The 26,784-nt window shown below is 39.8% G+C and overlaps 1 protein-coding gene across 1 annotated transcript in view; it reads right to left on the minus strand.

Moving 5' to 3' along the window:
* Nucleotides 1-682: 682 nt before the first annotated feature.
* The window catches only part of LOC118800225 (potassium channel subfamily K member 2-like), a 58,465-nt gene continuing 32,363 nt past the window's right edge, over nt 683-26,784 (minus strand). Inside the window, exons 4-7 of the mRNA XM_036560422.1 lie at nt 21,758-21,918; nt 4,374-4,560; nt 3,720-3,859; nt 683-1,012 (exon numbers count right to left, since the gene is read on the minus strand). Coding sequence (XP_036416315.1) covers nt 683-1,012; nt 3,720-3,859; nt 4,374-4,560; nt 21,758-21,918 — 818 coding nt within the window. The remainder of the gene's footprint in view (nt 1,013-3,719; nt 3,860-4,373; nt 4,561-21,757; nt 21,919-26,784) is intronic.

Consider the following 26,784-nt stretch of genomic DNA (forward strand, 5'->3'; position numbering starts at 1 on the left):
TGCTAAGGGGTTTGGTATTGTATTCCATGTGATTGCTAGGTGGTTGATATGGTGACCCAGGTGGCTGCTAAGGTGTTGCTAGGTAGTTGCCATGGTATCCGAGATGGTGTTACTAGGTGGTAGCTTCTCTTTTTAATTAATAACACAATTTCTAAATGTGCTTGTGTGCCATTCTGAACTACAAAAAAAAACATCAACCAAAATAGAAGCCTCATGCATATTTTACACAGTGATAGGAAACCACAGTAGCTCACAGAAAGCTACTGTTCTACATGCTAAGATTGCTAAAGTGATTGTGCTGTTGCCAACAGGGATGTGTGATAATTTGGGAGTAGATGTAAATGACTAGCTTTCTTTTTTTGTGGGCCCAGTATTGGTACTCATCAGGTTAACGACACTCTATGATGTACTGTTATCTACAGAAATGGACAGAAGTAGGTTATATAGCTATAAACAGTAGTAGAAGCCTGAATTTCATCCATCATCCATGCAGTATGTAGATATTCTGTTTCTATTGCTTGTTAGCCACATTAGCCTGAGCTCCAGTGCAAAACCAGAGAAGCAAACTTCAGACACCAAGCAAGTCTTACCTAACTGACCACATTTGAGGTAAGAAGAACTCTTTAAATTTTGTCTCTTCACTCCAGTTGTAGGGCTCGTGCTCTGTCTCTCTCTCCCTTTCTCATTTCAGGTGTTCTATAACAGCGATGTCCCGCCGGTCAGCAGCGTACTCCGGGCTGAGGCCGTTCATGAAAAGGCTGCCGTTGCGGGACAGGGGGAAGGAGGGGTACGCCTCTCGCTCGTCCCCCAGGTTGACGGACAGCGTGCGTTTGCCCATCTCCTGGTTGACAGGCGGGTTGTTGAGGCCCAGCTCGGCCGACAGTTTGCGCTTGATGGATGCGGCGCGCTGGAACTTGTCGTAGATGTCGACGCTCAACCGCCGGCGGGTTTCTTTGAACTCGGCCGAGACGTTGGCCGTCCACTCAGCGGCGTGTGCCCGGAACTCACCCACCTGGGAGAGAAATAAATAAATAAATAAATAAACTAAAGAGAACGAGCTAACCTTCTTAGTCCATCACCTTCTCTCACTTGTAGCCCATTTAAACAAAGAGGGAATTGTACTAATGCATTATGTAAATAACTGTGTAATTAATTATGTTATTATGTAATTACAGTTCAATAATCATGTAATGCAAACCAAATGTTCAGCAATAACAGCTCTAGACTGCTAAGAGTTAAGCGAGAGGACATGAGGTCAGCTTAAACCCTGCTGAGCTGACAAGAACATTCGTGGGAACAGAATGAAGTGAATGAGATCTTGGGGGTCTCGGGGGGAGATGACTTTTAGCCACTTGAAACCAAAAGACACTTAAGAGGCTTTCCAATTTAATGAAGTGGAACGAGAGGTAGAATGATGTACAACTGCTGCTCTCTCATTCTCTTTCTCTCTCATTTTCTCTTTCTCTCACTTGTTCTCATGTTCTCAGAAAATGAAAAGAAACATAATATAACATAATATAATATAATATAATATAATATAATATAATATATTATAATATAATATAATATATTATAATATAATATAATATAATATAATATAACATCACAGTAAATTAAATAAAATAAGGCAACACTTAAATAATAATCACATAATGTTGGCCTGGTCCAATTTGGTAAGATATAATGAATAATAATCAAGGTGGAAATTGTGAGATGTGCCAATACATGCAGTGTGTTTTTGAGAGAGAGAGAGAGAGAGAGAGAGAGAGAGAGAGAGATGGCAGGGGTGTGAGAGACAGAAATGGAAGAAAGAGAGAGAGAGAGAGAGAGAGAGAGAGAGAGAGAGAGACAGAGAGAGAGAGAGAGAGAGAGAGAGAGAGAGAGAACGAGAGAGAAAGAGAGAGAGAGAGGGAGAGAGGAGAGAGAGAGGGGAGGGGGAAATGGAGGGAGGGAGGGAGACTGTTATATTTGATTCATGTACAACTAAATTTAATGATGGCTGCTGTATGTGTGTGTGTATGTGTGAGCATGTGTGTGAGTGTGTGTGTGTGCACGTGTGTGTGCGCGTGTGCATGTGTGTGTGTGCATGTGTGTGTGTGTGTGTGTGTGTGTGTGTGTGTGTGGTCTACAGTCTACTCGTTTTCATTTTCTCTCCGTATGTAATAAATATCTTTCATGGCCGCTTAGCACAGGAGAGGGAGGCGGTTGCTAGGTAACCTGGCGACAGGTGTGATGGCGACTGGGTTACTTGGCTTTGTGAGCAGTTAAGAGCTTTTATCTCCAAGCTTCATTATGTTCATCTAGGTTCATCTGTGTTCGTCTGTGTTTGTCTGTGTTCATCTGTGTTCGTCCGTGTTTGTCTGTGTTCATCTGTGTTTGTCTGTGTTTGTCTGCGTTCAGGGCTTTTTCTCTGTTTGTTCTGCCTTTCTTTTACACACGCTGAGCACTGTGGGTATTAGACCAGGCCTCATAAATCACAAAATATGTTTGTTTATGCTCGATTCATCTGCCAGTTAAAAAATCATCTGCTCAGTCATGCTCGATCAGGAGTAAACCATGCATGTAGTTCAGTCCGTTTTGACAGATGAAGGATTATTTTCCCTCAAGACAGAGAAATGTAGATTAACCCTTAAACACCAGACTCATTCAGCTGCTTTTTTAAAGCTCACTACTTTGAATAAGTTGGAAACTACAATGAAACTAAATTGTAAGGTTTTTTCTGTTTAAGCATAGCCAGATACAGAAAAACATATCACATAAACTATGCTATTTCAGTGGTACTTAAAGGGAAACTCCAAACCTCTGCACAAATCAATGATTTGGTCATTTAGAGTGGTTTGTGTGAAATGATTCATTGTAGAGAAAATTAAAAACTCATATTTCAGATTTCTTTACAATGGTGGTGATAGGAACCAGGGGTCACATATCTTTAACAGAAATATTGCCATTTTATTTACTGTCCAATACCACCAGTAAACCTACACTTGTCTTCTAAATTTTATATGTAATATTTATAATGGTAAAATAGTGAAAAATCTGATAAAATTAAGTTTTTTTTGTAAGACTATGGCCTTGCAATGCACTCCTGCACCATGAATGGATTCTAAAATACATTATACACCAAAATCCTATCCTATCTATTAAAACTATCATAAAACAGTGTCTCAGAAATTAGGCAGCATATATATATATACAACTATTTCAGGTAATAACTTTCTGTCAGGGAGCTTTTAGAGGCATTAGACTCTTCAGATGTCTGGTTCCTATCTAAACAGTTCTGACTTAGTAAGCTTCTCTAGAAGGGGGCATTTCACACCAAACCACTCTGAATTACTATGTTTACACAATAACCATTTAATTATGCATAAATCATGAAATGTCAGTGGTACCACCCTTTCATTTTGACATTCTCTGTCCACTCTATGCAAATTTTGCTAATGATGCTAGTAGGGCCCAGTTAGCATTATAAACATAAAGCTGAGCTTCTAATAACTTTTAATTTAGCATTTTTGGCCATTTTTTTAAAACTTTGATCCTAGAGTTAAGATCAGAAAGTAATACTTCCTAAAGTGCAGAGTTCCAACCAGTGGAACGGAACCGAGAGTGTCTGGACTCTGCTTCAGGTCATACCAGGCCACACGCTGTTAGCCACAGGGTTATGAGGCTAGTTTCAGTCTCTCTTTGAAACTAAGTGAAAATAATAGAGTGAGAGAGCGCACCTCTTCTTTCGTTTTCTTTGATATGACCCGGAACCAGTCTCCGATCATGCTGAGTATCGCGGCGAAGTACGCAAGCCCCACCAGAATCCAGAACCACACCACTGGCTTATAGTAGTCCAGATACTCCATCTCAGATCCACCTGAAAGGGTAAGAGACAGACTGTGGTCAGGGGTTGTAAAATCTCAACAATAATATTATAAAATCTGGTCAATATGCACAACTTTTCTCATGAGACAGCTGTAAGAAGAACTAATTATTCCATGATTTTTTTGTCTGGTTGTCCAAATCGATATATTGCTTCAATTTGCCAAGATATAATTTTTTGCAATGCAGTTTCATTCTTCCTATCCAACTGAATACTGTTATATATACAGAGGAACTGATCTTAGATCAGGTCTGTTCATGTTGCTGTTTCCAACTATGTGGTTGCCAAAGAGCACTAAACAACCCAATTCTTTTAAATCCAGTAGATTAGCCAGTGCTGTGTTATGCAGCCAGTACAGCCAGTTCCTATAGTGCAGGAGAGGAAGCTGACTGGTTTAGTAAAAAATAACAGTAATAAGGAAAATTTAGTCTACTAATGGAAATAATCGGAAACTCCAAATAAAACAAAACTATTATTTAATGTGCTGTCATTTACTGTTCACCCTCACCTGCAACAAAATCTCCAAAGCCAATGGTCGTCAAAGTGATGACGACAAAATAAATGGCCTCCAGGGTGCTCCAGCCCTCGATGTGCTTGAAGATAATGGCTGGCAGCGTGACGAAGAGCAGGCAGCCAAAGAGGATGAAGAGAACAGTGGAGATCACGCGAATCTTCGTCTGACTCACCTTCCACTTCTGTAGAGAGAGAAAGATACAGAAGGACCAATGGATTAGTAGATGGGTGAATTGATTGTTGAATGTATGGGTGGAGGCATGGGTGGGTGGGTGGAGGCATGGGTGGGTGGGTGGACAAGTGGACAATGGATTAATGGATGGATGGGTGAGGGTTTGGATGGATGGATGTTGAATGGATTGATAAGAGATGGATGGAGGGATAGATGGATGGATTGGTGGGTGGGTAATTGGATGGATGGACTGACCAGTGGATATATGGATGCATCAATGATGAATGGGTGGGTGGGGGTTGGATGGATGGATTGATTGATGGATATATGGATGGATAGATGTTGGATGGATGAGTGGGGGTGAGATTGATGGATGGATGGAAGGATAAATGGATGGATTGACAGATGGGTGGGTGGTTGGATGGATGGATGGATAGGTGGGTGGATGGTTTGATGGATTGATGCATGGATTGATGGATGGGTGGGTGATTGTATAGATGGTTGATGGATGGATGGGTGAGTTGGTGGTTGGATCAATGGGTGATAGATGGATGGATGGATTGACGGATGGATGGATGGATGGATGGATGGATGGATGGATGGACAGATGATGATGGATGAGTGGGGGTTGGATTGATGGATGGATGGGTGGGTGGGTGGTTGAATGGATGGATGCATGAATTGATGGGTGGGTGGGTGGTTGTATGGATGGTTTCATGGATAAATGGATGAGTTAGTGGTTGGATGGTTGGATGATGAATGGATGGATGGATGGATGGACTGGTGGATGGATGGATGGAAGCATGGACGCATGAATTGATGGGTGGGTGGTTGTATGGATGGACAGAAAAGTCAAAGTGCTACCAGTTTTTCATGTTGTAAATGCCTTTTACATGTTCTGCCTAATACCCCTGTGTAAAAGGTCTGTAAGCAAGAGTTCCTTTATTTTTGACTGTTGTCAAAAGTGAGAACAGTGAGTGACTAGTAAGTTGTATCTGGGCTGTTTAAGGACAACTCAGAGCAGCACTGCGCTCACCTTGTTTGTATCTGACTGTCCTCCTGAGTGATGTGAAATGTTCATCAAATGAGTTTATATTGAGTTTATATTCTCTTTCAAGCATGGAACAGAACAGAACAGAACAGAAGCGACTGTTTAAACCCATATTAAAGAGCATCTCTCACTCTGACTTTGTGAGTGGATGAATCATCATTTCCCTCTGGTCTTTTGAGTGGCGTCTCTCTCACTCGCTTACTTTCTCTCCTCAGGCTGCTTTCTATGCCTGAAATGCACTTTCAGTCTCAGACAGCCGACCGATCACACTATCAGCCATACACGTTAAAGGACGGCCTGTCAGTGACATCATTAAACCACTTCGAGACATGAAAGGAAGCTTTTCTACAAGAACACACACTCCGCCCGTGATGAACTCACAGTTTCTGCACTGAGGATCGGCTTGTTTGAAATAGGTTTTACTCCTGCTGACACTAACATCACCTGAGCTGGAGCACAATGAGGAGAATGGCACTTAGCTGACATTTTACTGCGTTTAAGAGGACTGTAATAGCTGTAATATTGATGTAATAGCGATTTTCAGCAGCTGCTCAGTTCTTTCTGCATCAGCTGAGTTCTTTATGTGTCTGTATGTGCCTGTACTTGGTTTTACCCTCTTTGTGGGGACAGCAGACAACCCAAAATAATAGGAGAATATTCAAACATTTTGCTAGCCCAGCACCAAGCAGAGAATTCATTTCAACTTTACAGGCAAAGAAAAAACATTATTAAATTTCAATGTAAGTAATATAAAAATATTTTATTTTAAATAGTTTTGGACCTTTTCTGTTTGTCCATTCGACATGAAATCTTCATATGATGTAAAAAGCTGATCGCATTTTCAAACGGCATTTATTATACATAAAAAATATACCAATCAAAAGTTTGGACATATATATTATATAAATAGGGAAGTAATGCATATGCAAAAATTTTGTTCCAAAACCGAGCAGAACAACCATCCTCTTTTTGGCCCTATTGTTGGGAGATTGTGAATTCAATCCCCAGCGATGCCACAAGGCACTCTCTCAAGGTGGGTGGGATGGTCCTCCCTCTCCCCCCATCATTTAGCATGAAGTCAGCCATGACATTAGCTGACGTGACAGAATTGGCAGTTAGAGTTCTCTACCAAACGTGTTAAGCTGTCCAATGATGTTGCAGCAGTTTGAAAAGATGCAGTAGTGCTTCATGCATCTCAGGAGAAAAAGGTGCACGCCTTGGTAGCATCATGTGATGAGGAGACCCAGCTAGCTAGATCTATACGCTCACACCCTCAAGAAAAAAAAATCCGTGTGTGTATTTCCATGTGTTGTTTCATAGTTTTGATATCTTCACTGATATTGCAAAACGTGGAAAAATACAGTGGTACTTGAAAGTTTGTGAACCCTTTTCTGTTTTGTATGTTTCTGCAAAAATTTGACCTGAAACTTCATCAGATTTTCACACAAAACATAAAAAAAGAAAACAAGTTGTCAGTTTTTACCAATTGTTGATGTAATGAGATTTGATTCCAAGTCATTCTGGACTGTTCATCATGAAATCCCCACACAGTAGATGTGTAACTGTAGGGTTGCAAAGGGCAGCAGATGTTTTCAAAGGGTGTGAAAAAGTATAGACTAAAAAGAGGTTACACGGTTTTTAATGACAACAGCAATATACTTCAATAAAAAAATAAAAAAAGACACAGAGAGAGAGAGAGAGAGAGAGAGAGAGAGTTACAGAGGGAGAAAGGATGTATTGAACAGATAATAAAAGCTGTGCGAGGCACTTTCAGTAAATTATACTGACATACATCCCTCACAGAATGACAGATTTACAGCTTGCTAAGCAACACAGAAGATGGAGAGAGGGCTAAAGAGAGAGAGACAGAGGGGGAGAGAAGGAGAGAGAGAGAGAGAGAGAGAGAGAGAGAGATAAAGCACCTTCACAGTGGAGCAAAGAGCAGGTACGAGTGCCTGTATCAGTGCTTAATGTGTGGCTCTCACAGTGGAGCATTATACATGTCTATACCTGTAATACACCGTCCTATTTGGCGCTCTACACTCTATCCAAATTGACTTTTGTGTGGATTTCTCGCTGAAAAGCACTTTGGCTCGCAATGCCGTGCTACACTACACTTAATAAGAGCTGAGCAGATGTTTCTGCACCTGTTTCATGACTGTGGGCAGCAGAGCACAGCTGATGAACTGGTAACACCTCTCCACACAAATGAACTGGAAACTGAGGAAAACTTGTGTACAGGAGTTGACGTGCTCCAAAAGTTTGCATGGAGGTTTAATGAGCATGTCTCTAATGTGGTTTCTGACACTGTATGACATACTGTAATCTATTAAAAGTATCATTACACAGATAAAAACAGTAGTAGCATCAATCTTGAGGCCTTAAAGTCTGTATGTGGGTCCACACTTCAGCTGCTCACTCATAACTACAGAATGTACACATTAGTTTCATAGTAGTTACTTAATAATGTATGTTAGTTAATAATTCATAGTAGATCCTGAATAATAATGATTAATCTTTTAAAACTGATAGTTCTGGTTCTAAAATCTGATTGGCTGAGCCGCATTCAAAGCTGTTGTAAAATCCACGATATATGCACACCTATGACCACCTCAATACTACTGAGCTCTGTATTACTGCACCAGTGCACAAAAAACCCGTGTGCTGTTAATGGAATAATCTTTATAATGGAATAAACCCAGGCTGAATCCCAAATGGCTGCATATTCCCTAAATATTGTGCTAGCTATGAAAGTCTCTACAACCAAATAGTGCATCATTTATTGAGTGTGGATGTGTCTGAGTCCCAAATGACTATTTCTTAGCTATATTTTGCACTGTTGGGCTGCAGGATCCAGTATTTAATCCCTGTGTAGTGCACTATGTAGGGAGCACGGAGCCATTTGGGATTCAGCCCTAGTGTGAGAAGAGGGAGCTGCTGGATTGGTGCTAAATAAGACTGGTGGTGGTATTTGGTGACCAAAAAGTGCTTATAAAATAAAGGTTTTTACAGTGCTGCATCATCATATGTTCATTATTACACAACAAAAAGTTCATTCATGAAATGATCGCAATATACAGCGATGAGTGACTGAATGTTCTCCTCATTTAGCAGTCCATGGCCTCTTAGCAATGATACCATAGTGAAAAGGAACCTTCCCCATGATAAAATTGCAGTAACGCACAGCTTCTCGTGGCTTATTGCTTTAGTAATGAATAAAAAATTTAGAGCAATTGTTGAATATTTTATGGCAGTTACTGAATCATTCATTAAAGTTACCAAACAAATAATAGTATTTAATGAATAATTCATGGTAGTTACTGGATAATAACTGAATAATAAGCCTGCATTTTAAAGGGTTAATCACTTATTTCCATTCAATAAGCAGTGTCTGTTCAGTTCACTCTGAGTCTACGTGGTCTGGTGAGCCGCACACAACAAATCAAAGACAGGCTGTTTCTAAAATGCTGGGAGCAGAGCCAGGATCTGGCAGCACTCTTCACTGCCTGTGCTAAAGAGCTGTGCCACACGCATGATTCAGCCCAGCAGCTAATTAGCAAGTGCTTCATTAGTTAAGTGTGGTGTATCAGAGCAGGGAGACACTAAACTGCACACTGAACATTTGACCTTCCAGGATTACAGCTGAGAAACACTCAATGACCTGGTCATGACTCCACATAACCCTTATTTATTATTATCGTTCTGTTACGCTATTTAAATGTAATTACACAATAATTACATATACATTACAATAATTCAAATCATAGTGAAATATCTCCTACTCACAAACACAAATGTGGTATGCATTGAAAGTATAAAATCTGCACTTTCCACAAAACTTCTCTGCAGTAACTGTGACTGGTTCAATCTGAAAGAACTGTACCATTGTTTAAAAAAATGAAGGAGTATAGAATTTATACCTGACTATTCCACCACAGACAGTGTAGCCAAACGTTTTTGGACATGTCACCATCACACAAGTATGATTAGCAACTACCTGGGAGACCACAGCAACCATCTAGCAACATCCTCAGAAAGCAATGGCCTAACAAAACTGTAACACTTGAGATACTATAGCAACAGCCTAGCAACACATTAGCAACCACCTAACAATCACCAAGAAATGCCCTAACAACAAGCTGGAATACTATAGCAATCTCATAGAAACACCATAGCAGCCACCTAGCAACAGCCTAAAAAAACAATGGCCTAACAAAACTGTCAAATCCACTTGGGATAAAATAGCAACAGCCTAGCAACTACCTGGATCTACCTGACAACCACCAGGAAATGCCATAACAACAAGCTAGAATACAATAGTAACCTCATAGAAACATCATAGCAACTACTTGCAATACCACCGCAACCACCTAGCAACAGCGTAAAAAAGCATTGGCCTAACAAAACTGTAAAACCACCTGGGATACCATAGCATCAGCCTAGCAACCACATTACAATCACTAAGAAATGCCCTAACAATAAGCTGGAATACCATAGCAACCTCACAGCAACACCAAAGCAACTACTTGGGATAAAATAGCAACCACTGAGCAACTGCCTAAAAAAGCAATGGTCTAACAAAACTGCAAAGCCAATTGGATACTAGAGCAACAGCCCAGCAACATATTAGAAACCACCTAACAAACACCAAGAAATGCCCTAACAACAAGCTGGAATACCATAGCAACCTCATAGCAACACCATAGCAACTACTTGGGATACCATAGCAACCACCCAACAACAGCCTATAAAAGCAATGGCCTGATAAAACTTATACCACTTGGATACCATAGCAACAGCCTAGCATTACATACCAACTACCTAACAATCAACAAGAAATGCCCTAACAACAAGCTGGAATACCATAGCAACCTCATAGCAACACTATAGCAACTACCTGGGATGCCATAACAACCATCTAGCAACAGCCTAAAAAACTAATGGCCTAACAAAACTGTAAAAGCCACTTGGATATCACAGCAACAGCCATGTGACACATTAGCAACCACATAACAATCACCAAGAAATGCCCTAAAAACAAGCTGGAATATTATTGCAACCTCATAACAACACTTGGGATACCACTGCAACCAGCTAGCAACAGCCTAAAAAAGCAATGGTCTAACAAAACTGTAAAGCCAATTGGATACCAGAGCAACAGCCCAGCAACACATTAGAAACCACCTAACAAACACCAAGAAATGCCCTAACAACAAGCTGGAATACCATAGCAACCTCATAGCAACACTATAGCAACCACCTGGGCATACTATATAAACCCACTTAAGTTATCAAAAGCAATCAACAGTGTTCTGCACCTCTTTAGCTTTCGAAGTGTTGTTAGCTGGCTTTGTTAAGCCAACTTAAGTTTGTTCACAGACACTATTTCTAGTCTATTTTTGGAAATATCAGGACAAGTACAGACATTTATACCAGGACCTAAAATGACACATTTGCATACCTGAAAATGTCGAGTGGGCAGTGAAAGACTAAGAAGAGCGAAACTGGACAAATAACAAATGAACATCCCACACATTCCCTTAGTTTATACCTTACAATAAAAGAAAAGACCAGAATGAGAGAGAGAGAGAGAGAGAGAGAGAGAGAGAGAGAGAGAGAGATGCATCACCCCTACTGCTCTAAACTTGTGCTGCTATTGAGTGACTGAAGCAAATGGCCAATTCCAGTGTTATGGATGTGACATTTGGACTCATATTGACTTACAAGACGTCTCAGAGCACAAGCTTAGCACCACAGAGACAATTAGCGAATCTTAGCATGCAGTCTTTCAGGGACAGTGGAGACATCTTCAAAACTCCCATTTTCATTTACATATTATGGCAATTCATCAGCTTTATGGATGTGACATCAAACAGACATGCTATTTGTGGAAAATTGGGATACACTGTAAATTTGCCATTATGGATTTGACATTGTTGTGTTATGGGGATAATGTTGGTTCAGGAAATACTTTTTAAAGGAAAATTTACTGACTGAAAGTAAAAGCCATTAACACACAAAATACCAATTCAACTGACTAGCAATTGATCTGAATTGCAGCAGCATGTAGCAGTCCATTCAATCTATGGATGAGCGCATTTATGCTGTCAGGACAAACAGCAGCTGTTTAGTTTGTCATATCTCTCAATTTTACAACTGTAACATAACATTGTGGTCATTTTACGCCCCTTTATTTGTATTCAAAAGGGAATAAAATGTCTAATATAGGGGGATTTAATCCTTTCACTCCTTGTTATTTCTGACACTGTGCAAATATTTCAGGCAGTCCTCCACAAACTATAAAAAACACATAGTAACATGGCTAATTTTAATATTAAACAATTGATAATGGAATGGAAAGAAATAACAATTAAATATTAATCTCACCAACTCAATAAAACTTGGGCCCAATAAAACACTGAGTTTCAGGTCAGGTTTGGACTGACTTTTAATGTCCAACATTGGGCTTTTTTGTTTTTGTAACAAACTTACTACCTAAGACAGGGGTCGGCAACCTAAATGTTAAGAAGAGCCATTTTGTCCTTTCTACAAAAATCAAACCACTTTAGGAGCCACAACATTTTCTGTCTTTTTGTTGAAGTAACATTTTACCATCTTGGCTGTAAATATGTCTCAGTATGGGCTAATGTCCTAATAAAGGCTAACAAATATAAATGAAAACACTTATTTTACTTTGCATTAAGCTTTAGCTCAGCTATAGCTGCTTTTCTCGCATCTCTGGCAGGAAACTTTTCCACAAAAGTTGAACAGTTTCTTGTAAAATGTCTCTCAATGTTCGACTTTTTTACGAGGCTGAAGTCTGCTCTTCATCTGCCATCCATCTTGTTTGAATTTCCTGTTCCACCTTAAATGGTGCCTGAGGCACCAGAATGTAACTGCTGCACTTTTTAAGGTGGAACGGGAACATTTAAACAAGAAGTTGGTGAACGAGAGGCTGACTTCAGCTTCATGACTTTTTAGTGTTTGACATTTTCTCGTTGCAGATTAAACGTATCAGGAAACCAGCTGGAGTGATTATAAACACCATTTATAGTCCATTCGTCTCCAAATAATTGATGTTCGTCTTAAATCTTTATCTTTGCTGTTTTATTCGCTACTAGCTAGGCAAGATTGTTGTCTGCATTGCTATGGTGACCAGCAGTCTGTGCACCAACCTTCAAGGTTAAAATTTGATGAATTAGCAGTTACACATTAATTCCAGTGTTTAAGACTGTTTATTGTTAAAACTGTGTTAAAAAGATCAGTAAAGCTTTATTTTATGACAAAGTAGGAGTATTTTGTTTTTACAAAAGTCTAATACCGCTGTGGAGCTGCAACAGGGCAGCAAAAGAGCGGCATGTTGCCGACCCCTGACCTAAGAAAATCACTTGTTAGATTATAAACTTGGGCCCAACCCCAAGCCCAATATTACATGAACAGTTTTAATGTACATGAAAAATTGGCCCGAACCTGGCCTGAAACACAATATGTTGTCAGGCCTTGTTTTAACTCATCCCGAATTCATCCCGAACCTGCTCATGCAAGCTAAAATTCACCGACAGATTTTCAAGAAATGACTTTACAGAGCTTTGCTTTGCTACTACATGCTTGTTGATTGACAGAAAACGTGATGCTTGGATAAAGCAATATTTTACAAATCTGTAAAATAGTATTTAATTTTGGTATAATTTGTGGTAGAGAACAGCATCCATCCCCCAACAGTCAAGTTCCTCACGCTACTGCTGCTACTTCAGCTATGCCTCACATACTGTTGGCGAGATCTGCTGTGACCTTTCACCAACCCAACTCCTCCCTCTCATCATCCATGGCATGACTGTACTGATGTACTGCTGAACTTCCTTTCGGATTTCATTCAGGAGCTCATTCACCCCTCTTCAGACCCCAGAGCTACACCAAACACAGCTTTTCGGCCAATTAAAATAGACCTAGCTGAACAACTTTAAGAGGATTCATGGCTGTGCCATAAAAGTTTATTAAATTACCACATAAAATATTTAATTTTTAACTTCATTTTGTGAAATGTCAAGATTTTTTTCTTCAACACCAATTCAGATTCTGATTCACGTTCTATAAGCACTCAAATTGCACGTTAGTGCATTATTAAAAGAGACAGAACCCAACCACGAACCCACACCAGCAGGATTTTAGTTGCTGTCACATACAGTCCAGTCCATAAATATTTGGATGTAGATAGTAATTGTTATTTTAGCTGTCTAGCATAGCATACTGGAATTAAATAAAGAAAATAGTGTAGACTTTCAGCATTAATTTGAGGGTATTCACATCCAAATTAGGTGAAGGATGTAGAAAATACAACCATTTGCATACATAGCCCCCGATTTTTAAGAGGTTTGAAAGTAACTGGACAATCGACTGAACCAAGTGTTGTGATGCAACCAAACATCAGGAAAAAAACTCTCAGTGTTGCCTGACGTCAGTTGGCAAATGCATGGAATTTGCAATAAAGAGGTTGTATAAGTGTCATGTAACCTCATAAACACTACAGTAAAGTCTTACTGAAATGTTCTGTATTCACACAGGATTCATATCTTACAGCATACGCAACGTTACTGATGAATTATACAGCCTCGGGCTTTGTTACTGCACTTTATCCATGATATGGTTGACATTTGCATAGAACTACCCGACTGCTTATTCATTGCATGTGCCACCCGTAAGCTGATATAGAAAGACCACTAAAATTGCTTTCGATGTACCATGTCTTTATTCGTTGTGACTATTTTCATTACTTCCAGACAATGAAAAGGATCTGCATGGTGATTTTGTTCTCTCTGGTGCTGAACAATGTGTGCTGGTCATTCAGTAAAACTTGATAAAGCTGAGAAATGAATGTCCTCTTATCTATTATGGAGGGTGTCAGAAAAAAAGAAAATAGCCAGCCAATTCAGTCTAATTAAATTCAATTCACTTCAGCCGATCTGTTGAACCGACCTGCCTCACTAATGGTGGCACAAATAGTCTCGCCCCATTCTACTGCATGAGCTTCTAACAGAAAACTGGGCTGGAAGAAAACTCACGTAATACTACTTATTCAGGTACAATGTAGGAAAGAACACTGCATGCCTATTAGGGGAACTGACCTATGCACAGTACATTATATCCAACTGTACAGTCTGAACATTCACTTATTCAGAATATTGACATTATTCTGAACGAATAAAAAGCTGTTTGGTCAAAACATTTATTGCATACTGTCTTATCAGGAAGTATTATGAACAATCTGTAGCTAACAGAGCCAATATGTTGAATAATACCCAATTATATCATTGTTGGTGCTATGCATCTACTGACCATCATTTGGTTTTGCATTTGTTGTTTGGTTCTGTGGGTTTATGTACCAAAAAGGGAAGAATCCTTCTAAACATGACCATTTTCCAGCCTCTCTATAGCCCCTAGAGATAAATAGCATGTAACTTATTTAAAGGCCAAAACAAAAAAAAATTATAATAATAATAACCATTGCTTCGTTTGTCGTGAACATACCTACTCATTTTCTGCCGTGGTACCACAATAGTCTCTAGAACGAGAATTTCCAATTCAGAAACCCTCCTTATGTGAACCCTCCTGATGTATTTAACAAACCCCATTGCTGGAAAAGTTGGGACATTTTGAAAAATGCAACAAAAACAAGAGTCTGTAATTTGTTAATTCTCTTTTATTTAACTGACAAAATACAATGAAATGATTTTTAATGCTTTGGCTGACCAACTTGATTGCATCTGGTAAACATAAACCAATTTTCAATTTGTTTTCTGGATCTGAGCCCAGCTCAGATAGTCTGAAAGACAGTGGAAATGTGTGCTGTGGTGAGATAAACTGACATTTCAGCTTGTTTTGGGTTTTTGGGAAAGAGTCCTTTGTGCCAAAGATGAAATTGACTATCCAGACTTTTATCAGTGAAAGGTGCAAAAGCGAACATCTGTCATGATATGTGGGTGCTTGAGTGCCCACGGCATGGATGACTTGCATATGTGTGAAGGTACCACTGACACATGGGTGTCTATTGGGATTTTAGAGAGACATGTGCTAGCGTATTTTCCTGGAAAGCCCATGTTATTTCAGCAACACTGCCAGGCCATATTCTGCACGTGCCACAATAGCGTGGCTTCGTAGACACAGGGTGTGTGTCCTTGACCGGCCTGCCTGAAGTCCAGATCTGTCTCCTATTGAAAATGTATCATCATGAAGAGGAGAATCAGACAACAACAACAACCCGTCCATCAGTTTCGTCTTTTGGCCACAATTCTGATGGGAATTTCCTGTAGACTGAGATTATTGCCACTGCTAGTAGACCCATATGACCGTAAGCTTTGATACACCTGCAAATTCAGTGACTTCCTTCACACTGTGGCCTTTGGCACGCCCACATACGGTCACTCCTGTTTGCCAATCATTAAGATCTGCTTTGTGATCTAATTTCCACACATCGTATGAGACATTCACTGCACTGTACCATCTCTTCTCAATCTATGAATCCTGTCACACACCGCGCAGGTATTTATAACCTGATCATCCTCATGCAAAGCCATCTGCAAGAGCCTGAAGTTGCTAACACCATAAACATGCAAGGTGAATAATTTTTGTCCGGGGAGCTTATTTGCTCAATGCATGATGGGTATTGTAGTGAAACACTGATGGAAGAATATACGCAAATGATACAAAATTGTGAGTTTTACATAGCATAACAAATCACTAATTAATTGCTAATTTTAGGCTGAAATGTCACTTTAAGACTGACATCTGTAAATGACCTCTATTCTGACTGGCTGCCCTATGATGTGCTTCTTTGAAAAAGCAGTCTAGGCTGAACCACTCCTTATAACAGCATAGCATAAATGGGCGGGGCTAAACACAGATGTATGTAAATGTTTTGTTTTATGACATCATGTAAACAATGATGCCACAATGGGCCTGTTTTGCAGCTTAGTTTCCATATTTAGACTGTGCGGACTGCGGACCGAATGGTACGTTTTAAAACTTTAATAATGTTTACATAGTACATCAAATTCTTAGTTCAAAAAAGTGAGCCAATGCTTCTACAAGCCTCTTATTGATTGATGTTCCTCCTGTGCTTGCAGTGCATCAGTACAGAAGTCTTTTCTCCCCTGCACAGCCTTGATCCCTTCTGTCTGTAGTTACGCAAGCATCAAGCTGCAGCTAGCTGGATGTTTTTCAGGCAGATTCTTCATCCCAGATGCCTGTTTCACTTCACTCTGGTGTGAGAGTCAGCACGGCACTGAGAGTGCTCCTGATTGTAAATATTGGATATGGAGGGAGGAACCGCAGGAGAAAACAGGCCCGGCCATTCCTTCCGTATTTTATATGGATCTCAGGAACGCAACGAGAATACGTTATCTTGTTTGGTACGAGAGGCCGTGGAGTCCCCATGCGAATGCCTTGCTGGAGCCAATAATAGCAGCCTAAACTGAAGCAAACTCCTGAAAACAAATGAGCTAAAGCTTCAATACGAATTCTGGCAGAGCAGTTTACCTCTGAAACATGCCTCAATGATCTTCTCAATCAAGACAAATGGATTTGACTACCTGTACTCTTAAAAATAAATGGTTCTTAGCTTGAATATACAGCTCAAACTAAAAAAAAAACTGATAGTAGGTGGATGTCACATTGTGCAGAGTTTCTTCAAAAAGGTTCTTCACATGTGACCATCTCATTTTTAAAATTGAAATCATGAAAACAATGGCTGCTTTTCTATTCACTGTTGAGCTGGGCCATACTGGGCTGTTCCGTGCCGGTCTGGACTTGTGAGGCCGGTTACTGTTTCTTTTTCCATCTGTTGTACCACTAATACAGAAACAGGAAATACCCAGGAAAACTACACAAACGAGTGGCTAACCGCCTGGCTAACAGGCTAATAGCCGTGCACACACCACCCACCACAAAACCACGTTTGATTCCGTCTGTCACCTCAATTCCAGTCTCTCAGCATGCTCTCATCTTCTTTATCCTCTAAACTGGTGCTATTTGAGCACCTGTTACTGAAACAGCCTGTACTGCGGTAGGTTTCACCTGTAGCCGGATAACTAGTTACATTAGCATCGCTTGGCAGGGTACAGCTCAAAGCACCACAAGACAGTTGTATTTTTTTTTTTTTATCTTTCTGTCATTTTAACACCAGTCATTCAAATTTGTGCTCTCAGATACGAGTCTTTATCCTCTGAACGGGTGTTTTTAATCACGGTGTGAGGCACTGTACACTCACATTAGCTTAGCCTAGCAGGCCACAGCTTAAAGCACTACAGAACGGAATTGCAGCTTTCGGTCATTCTACCATCAATCAGTTATCTTTGCTCTCGCCGTCGTAAGTTTTCATCATCTATACCTGTGAAAACAAAGCACCAGTTGATCAAATTGAATCTGCACTGGGGTTTTTGGATCTCTATGATAAGTTAACGTGGAGAGAGGAGCTGGCTAGCATTAGCTTAGCTATGAGGCTCCAGCTCCAGACACCAGAGAACAGGTTTAATTTCGGCTTTCCGTTCCTTTAACATCAGCCGCTCAACTTCGCCTCCTCAGATTTGAGTCATTATCATCTAAATTTGTGTCAGCAAAGCTTTTGTTAGTCAGAATCAAGCAGCATGTTAGCTAAGCTAACCCTAACCACTTACTCTCTCCTGGTTATCAGTGCTGTTTAATATTTAGAAATTGGCGTTAGATTGAAGCTTGAAGTCTCTGAGGACTGTTTTGAGAACCACTGCATTAAAGAACCATCCACTGAAAGGTTCTTTATGTAACCAAAAGTGGTTCTTCAATGGCACTGCTCCATTGAAGCCCTTTTTGCCCACTTTATTATTAATTAGGCAAGGGCAAAATATAGTACATAGGGGGCACAGCCGCATGTGTCCACTAAATGGCTGGATCATGTGATATTTATATATGTAGTCATTACATGACAGCTGTTTTTTCTCAGTTATAGAATGTTACTGTAGTGCCCCAAAACCATGCTATTAGCTAAATCATTGCCTATTATTAAAATGACATTATTAACCAAACTGTGGCATCCCACCAACCTTCCAAAAGTAGAAGTAAAATGATGGTATTTCCAATTACAGAAAGCAAATAAAACTGTACAAGCAGCTTCACCAAGCTTACCCAGCAATATGGAAGCTCTGTGTAATTGGCTGAACTCCAATATGTGCAGTGCAAGAGGTCTTAGCAGCGGGAATGGAAAAAACTGTCTTATAATTATCTGTCTAAAGGCTTAATTTGGCCTCTTATCTGCAGTATCAGGGAATTTATTCCACGTAGGTTCAGCCTTTGTTGTAAGTGTATGTATGAGAACGTTGGGGAGGTGCACAAAGATGATCTCACATGGCTGCAGGTGACTTGAAGACTTCAATTTATTCCAGGAACAAGGCTTACAGCATGTATATATGTGCGAAGGAAAGAAAGGCAGGGCTATAGTCTTCCCTAATGAAGGCTTGTGGGGCTGCAGGCTGCTGTAGATTTGACCTACCATCGGTCAGAGCAGGTCAGGTAACGAAGCCGATCTGCCTGCAGGCTGATGAATTGAACGAGTCTCTGATGAACTGTCTACAACAAGACTTAATGGGAGGAATGTGAAAGGGCTTGGATTCTGAACATCCCGGGAGTTCAGGTATTTAGAGCTAAGCTAGTGTCGTTGCCTATATACCAGTCACTGCTGCAGCATGGATGAAGTTACTTTAAGGAACTTGCTGACATTTTCTAGGTTGTACTTGCCGTAAAAAAGAGACAAAAAGAGACAAAAAGAGAAAAGAGACAAATACAGGCGGAAATCTTTAGATATTTAAAAAGGATGTTTTTACAATGGTTCTTTACTAAAGGCGATGGTTCTATTTAGAACCATGAGTTCTATTCTATTTGCATGCTTAAATGATTCTTTGCATGACGAAATGGTTTTTCAGATTGATGGAGAATGTATTGTATATGGTTCTATATAGAACTTTTTTGAAAATAGTTCTATATGGCACCAAAAAGTGTCCTTCTGTTGTTATAAGCTAGACATGGTAACAGCAGAAGTGTCTGGAATGGTGCTATATAGAACCATTTAAAAAGGTTCCATATAGAACCATATACAACACATTCTCCATCAATCTGAAAAACCATCCCACCATACAAAGAAGCATTGCTGTTACTAAAGAACCCTTGAAGAACCATCTTATTTGTATAACTAAAAGGCAGGATAAGAGTCCATGACAAAAGAAAACTACACCAGATCTATGCTAACCATGTTACAGTCACCAAAATATATTTCCATATATTTCTGAAAATATAAGGACATTCAGAGTTTTTAACACCTCAAACTACATAGTTTCATGGATAAAAGAACCATTTTTGACATTTTTGAGTGTACTAGAGCTGTCACTATTAGACTAGTAATCAATTGATTAATTGAATAATAAGTGTGCTAATCAATAAAAATAGATTAACTAAATTAGGACTTACTTCATATACATTAAATTTGTAACTAAACATACATTTACTCATGGGATCCTGCTGGTGTGAGTTTCCTCCCTTTCAGTGAAAAAGTGACTTAACAGAGCCCCCTACTGGAGAGTCTGTTAAACATAGCTTTGTACTGAGCCGGTTTATCGTTCACATTGCAAACTAGTCACTAAGCTAATTCACTGAGAACACCTATTTTAACTGATTGATTTAGTACAGAGTAATTGTTTTTTATTGCGGAATTGTGAGCCCTAGAGTGCACGAGAAGGAGGTTGAGTATCAGCACCATCTCAGACCTCATCACTCCTCTGTGATTCACTAGGAGGAAAAATGGACAGCTGGTATTTGAAATCTGCTCCTTCTTCCCCAAAACAGATAGCCGTTCAAATCTGGCAGACATGCTGCAAAACTCTCCCAGATCAGCTCGTGATAAACATGAGCAGAGGCGCGATAAAGCAAAAACGAGGCAGTTTGATCTCCCTGTGAGGGCATATTTAGAGTGAGTACAGTGTGCATTAGCTCGTGTGAAAGAGCCTCTTTCCTCTCTCTTGAAGCAAAAAACTAGCATTATGTCTTATTCCCAAAGCTGCCCGCTTGGCATTTCAGCTTATTGTGATGTTGGCAGATTGCACAGAGAGAGAGAGAGAGAGAGAGAGAGAGAGAGAGAGAGAGAGAGAGAGAGAGAGAGGCAAAGAGAGACAGCGAGGAGAGAGAGAGGGAGAGAGAGAGAGAGAGAGAGGAAAAGAGAGGAAAAGAGAGACAGCGAGGGAAAGCGCGCGAGAGAGAGAAAGAGAGAGAGAGAGAGAGGCAGAGAGAGAGGGAGAGAGATAGAGAGAGAGAGAGGCAAAGAGAGACAGCGAGAGAGAGAGAGGGCGAGAGAGAGAGAGAGAGAGAGGAAAAGAGAGGAAAAGAGAGACAGCGAGGGAAAGCGCGCGAGAGAGAGAGAGAGAGAGAGAGAGAGGAGAGAGAGAGGAAAAGAGAGAGAGAGAGACAGAGAGAGAGAGAGAGAGAGAGAGAGAGAGAGGAAAAGAGAGAGAGAGAGACAGAGAGAGAGAGAGAGAGAGAGAGAGAGAGAGGGGAAAAGAGAAACCGTGCCATAAATGTTTTAAATGGCACAGGAGAGGAACTTCAGATGTGGTTGTTATGGAAACGTAGGACACATTTCCCAGATCACCCTGTGGACCAGCTATATTGAAATGAATTTATTTCACTTCCACTTCAACCTTTTCAGGTATTTGTCCTTCCAAACAGATCACAACACAGTACATCTGTAAAGAAAGTGCTTCAGTTTAAAACAAATGAAAACAAAATACTGTACATACAGTATCAGTGCCAATTATAGTCACTGGCCACTTTGTTAGACACCCCTCACTTGTAGCTCTACTTCGCCGGTGTACAATTAGAGCCTGTAATCCATCTGTTTATGCACTGATTGTTATCGATCCTCTAGCTCTTCATCAGTGGCCAGTTTCTCCACAGGGTCACTTTTTTTGGATAATTTTGGGTGGTGGTCCACTCTCAATTTTAGAAGCTGTGTTAGGGTTTGCAAGAGTAACGACAAACCTTTGCTTCTCTGTTTCCTTGTCATTTGGAAAACAACATAAAAGACTGCATGCAGACATGAAGCACTTCAGCTCAGTGAATCTATGAAACGTTATGTAAAACTCACCACAATCATTTTCTCCACTTTGGCAATGCCTTTGCCAAATATGGTCCCCAGCTGGTCGCCCACTCCGGCCAGCAGGAAGCCGAACAGGGGGATTCCCAGCAGAGCGTAGACGATACAGAATATTCGGCCCCCTTCCGTGTGAGGCGAAATATTTCCAAATCCTGCAGGAGGAAAGAGATGCTGAGACTGAGCACACTGTGGAAAACCAACCACCTTGACTTAAAACCATTTAATGTGATTTAGTTCTGTAAACTGCATTCAGTTAACAACCCTAGAACTTCTAAGTAATTTTTAGTCACTAAATCACCACCGCAACGAGTCTTATTTAGCACCAATCCAGCGGCGTCCCGTCTTCTCACGCTGGGGACTGAATCACAAATGGCCCCCTGCTCCCTACATAGTGCACTACGTAGGAATTTAAATACTGGATCCTGCAGCCTAACAGAGCATAATATAACTAAAAGTCATTTGGGACTCCACACTAAACAAATAGTGCACTATTTGGCTGTAGATAGAACACTATTTAGGGAATATGGAGCTGTTTGGGATTCAGCCTGGGTTTGATGCTACTTCTGACTGAAACATGGACATTTGAAATTTGTAAGACATTCAAGAAACATTTTTAGAGTTTTTTTTAGCTGTTTCACAGTGAAGCATATCATAAGTACTTTAATTCAAGCCAGTGATATTAATGATGGAGTTGTTTAGCATGTTAGCTATCTTTTCGCCTGTTAGCTGGAAGACCAGATAAGTTCTAGTTGAGAAAATAAGATGTAAACCCCTCCGTTTAAACAGAACCGGGTTCTTCATCAGTACAATCAGTGGTCCATGTGAGCAGAATTAGAGTCAAAGATCATTCCATTAACAGCACAGGGGTTTTTGTCATGACACGGCGCAGTAATACACAATCCAGTTGTTGTGAGGTGGTCATAGGTGTGCATATATTGTGGATGTTGCAACGGCTTTGAACGCAGTTTTATAATGACTTGCTATGAATTACACTCGCATTTGATTTGCATTCTGCATCAACAGGGTCAAATCATAATGAAATATTTCCTCAAATGTGGTTCTGTTTCAGTGTTCTTGTTTCATTGAGCTACAACTGAGAAATGATTCATATTCAAAGGCACCACACTTATTACTGCCAGCGCTAACTGTGACTCCTGAGGGTTTAGAGGTTAAGTTTGTGTTTCATAGTCATAAGTATGAGTTACGCAAGTGAGGGAAGTCCAGATTAGCCGTGGCCACTGCATCCCTGCAGCTCAACATCAAACATCTCAAGGACAAAATAAACAGCCAAAGCTGATTTTCCTGCATTTATGAGTTTTATGATGCATGAGAGCGCATTATCCCAGCGTAACGTCGCTGCCTCAGTGCGGCGTCTGCTAAAGGGGCTGTGGTTGACTCACACACTCCAGATACACACTCCAACTCCTGCTCCACAGCTCCAGGCTGCAGTAAAGTGCATCTTCCAAAACTGAACTAAAGCACACAAGCAACTGAAAACTACATCAACATAACTGAGGGCACATAAAGTGTTGCGCTTGAAGATTTTATTGGAGGAAAAAACGGTTCAGTGTGAACTTGAAGGGAGATGTGACGTTTAGCATAAATAATTAAAGCCTTTCTTTTATGTTATGTTCTACAAAATTCAGCTTAACGGAAACACACATTGAATGGTTTACATAATCACCCATTCATACAAACACACTCATGATCATTCACTCACTCATTCATATAATCTATCTCTCTCTCATGTGTCAATATTACAATATGCAGAGGAGCCTTTACTTCAGGTTTATAGTTAAGGGCTTTAAATCGATTAAAAAGTGGTCAGTTTACCCAAAATTAACACTGCACTATGAGTCATTATTAGACGGGTGAGTGAGCATCACTAAAAACACTCGTTTTTCAATCTGAGCTTAAATTATGTTATTAAATTATGCTACTATTTACTGTAAGCTGTGAATTGACCATTTGCAAAATAATGAATGACATGCCGCTCAACCATTTCTAGGCACTTTTTTCTCCATCAAATGAAGGAAAACAGACACAACTCTGCAAACACTGCAAACATGCAGTGAGAATGATGGTGGCAGTAAATTATTTACTTTTATTTGTTTAATTTAAAACTATGAATTTTTCTGCAACTACTATACATCATGCGGTAAGTACAACACAATATTCAAAAACTATTATCAATTATTCAGTAACTACTATAAATTATTGAGTAACTACTAAAAATTATTCAGTGTCTGCTATAATTTAATCAGTAACACCTAAAAATGATTCAGTAACTACTTCAAATTATTTAGTATCTGCTGTAATTTATTCAGTAACTACTTCAAATTATTCAATATCTGCTATAAAGTATTGTGCAACTACTACAAATTATCCAGTATCTGATATCAATCATTCAGTACCTACTATAATTTATTCAATATCTGCTATAATTTATACAGTAACTACTACAAATTATTCAGTACCTGCTATAAATTATTCAACAATTATTATACATTTTTCAGTAACTACTGTACAATAATTATTATAAATTGTTTGTTAATTACTATATATAGTTTTTCTTATTTTTACTATTTTCCACATTTCAGAGTAACAGTGATGAGATTATCACTTTAAAATACACCTATGGGATTATGCAGTGACCAAAAAAGTATTAAACAAATCAAAACTATCTTTCATTTTAGACTCTTCCCTCTTCACAGACAGAGTAAGAGTATGATTGTGACTGTTTTTCTGCCTTTGACTTTTATGGTCATTTAATCTCATTATTTCTTTCAGCTAAATATGACACTGAATTCAACCAGTTAACAAAAACAGGCTTCAATAACAAGCCACATGCGTTAGTTGACTTAGCTCACTTAGCCACATATCAGTCATATCACATCTGTTTTTTTCTCAAGTTTAGTTGGTAATGTGATGGTCTATACTGTTCGATCCACACCTACACCTCTCATCTTGAGTCTTCGGTTTAGAAAACTGGTAGAACTTCACTCTCCTCTTCAAACTCTTGAAATATGTATCTGATTTATAAGTATCTACTTCACGAAGCTGCTGTAGCTATCTACAGTTGCTAAGCTACATTTGATGAGTTGTTTAGGGGTGGGGTTTAATGAAGGGTGGGAGCGGGATTAGGGACAGCCTGAGTAATTCCTGACACTCCTACAGAATAAGGCAAGTGCTGCTCTAGGCAACTGTGTAGTTCACCTAAGCTCCCCGGACAAAAAATTAGTCACCTTGCGTGTTTAAGGTGGCTAATTTTTTGTCCAGGGAGCTTGTCAATAAAAACGCTTTGCTTCCAGGCAAGAATTGCTTCTAGAAGTCAATGCAGGTCCTTCACAACCAATTTCTGAAAGAATATGCCACAGGGAAGCGATTTTTCTTTTCAAGCCGTGAAGCATGCCGGCGGTGCCTGTCGGTCAGTTTCGTCTTTCAGTCATGATTCTGGTGAGAATTTCTTGTAGACTGGGATTTTTGCTACTGCTGGTAGACCTGTATGACCGTATGCTTCAATACACCTGCAAATTCAACTACTTTTTTCACACTGTGGCTGTGTGCAAATGCAATCACTACCTTTTGCCAATCATTAACATCTGCTTTATTTTCCACACATCGAAAAAGACATTCACTGCACTGTACCACCTTTTCTCAATCTATGAATCCCATCACACAACGCACAGGTATTTATAGCCAGTGCTGCATTGAAACAGCATCTACCAATTTAGTAATGTTTCTTTATATATACATATATATATATTTTTTTTCTGCAGTGACCTTTAAATACAGAAAAAAGCCCCATCCTTGGGCTGTCCTTTGGAGAGTCCAGCAGGAGTCGGCCTGAAGCCGCTCTGGTTTGAGTGACCTCAAGTGCCTTGAAAGCGAGTGCTGTACTAATACAGTTTTTCATCCATCTGTGTCAAAACACATTACTGCAGAAGTCACTGTGGTATAGATCTATTCATTTAGAGAGAAAGAGAGAGAGAGGAGAGAGAGAACGAATGGGAGAGAGAGCAAGAGCATGTGAGTGTAAGTGCATAGCTGGGAAAGACAGGCGGAGGAAATAAGAGAGAGTGAGAATGGAGCAGAGAAAAAGAGCAGCTAATAGAGGAGAAAGGAAAGAGAGAAAATAAAGCAAAGGGGCAGCAGAGAGAGGAGAATATAAATGTTCATGTGTGACATGTCAGGGATAATAGCTCGGGAGAAGCCACTGTAGAGAAAGCTGAAAAGAGACGCTGAATGAGAGCGGCTTTTTAAAAGCCTGTGTGATTCTCCACAGCGGTCAGATCACCGCTGCCCAGTGCCATTAGAAACACATGGCCAGCACAGTGAATGTCCAAAGCCACCAGCCTCCACTGTCCAGTTTTGTAATGACAAATGTAGTTGAGTCCATTTGGTTAATTACTTGTTTGCACATACAACCAATATGTGCAAACAAGTAATTAACTGAATGGACTCAACCAGTTCAGTAATGACAAATGTGGTTATTAGAGACTGGTTGTATTAAGAGTAGAGGTCAGCTAACTGATCTGGGACCCGGCAAAATATCAAGATTTGGGCTGGTTAAAATATAAAACATTGGGCTCAACTGAGCTCGAGTTTGTTTTTTAGGCTTGTTTCATGCATTTTCTCAGTGTCAAGTTTGTAACAATAGATAAACCCTTTTGGGTGCTATATAGAACCCTTTTCAAAAAGGTTCTATATGGAACCATCTATAGCACATCCATGGATATTTTATTATATCAATCTAAAGAACTCTGTCATGATGCAAATCATGTTATGATTCTTCAGTTTTTGTTGAGTTTTTACTGCCCTACACTCTCAAAAAGATGGTTTTTCAGTTTTTACTGAGGTTTTATTGCCTTACTCTCTCAAAAAAGATGGTTCTTCAGTTTTTGTTGAGTTTTTACTGCCCTACACTCTCAAAAAGATGGTTTTTCAGTTTTTACTGAGGTTTTATTGCCTTACTCTCTCAAAAAAGATGGTTCTTCAGTTTTTGCTGAGTTTTTACT

Source organism: Colossoma macropomum, unplaced genomic scaffold (genome assembly GCF_904425465.1).
Source record: "Colossoma macropomum unplaced genomic scaffold, Colossoma_macropomum, whole genome shotgun sequence".
NCBI classification, from domain to species: domain Eukaryota; kingdom Metazoa; phylum Chordata; class Actinopteri; order Characiformes; family Serrasalmidae; genus Colossoma; species Colossoma macropomum.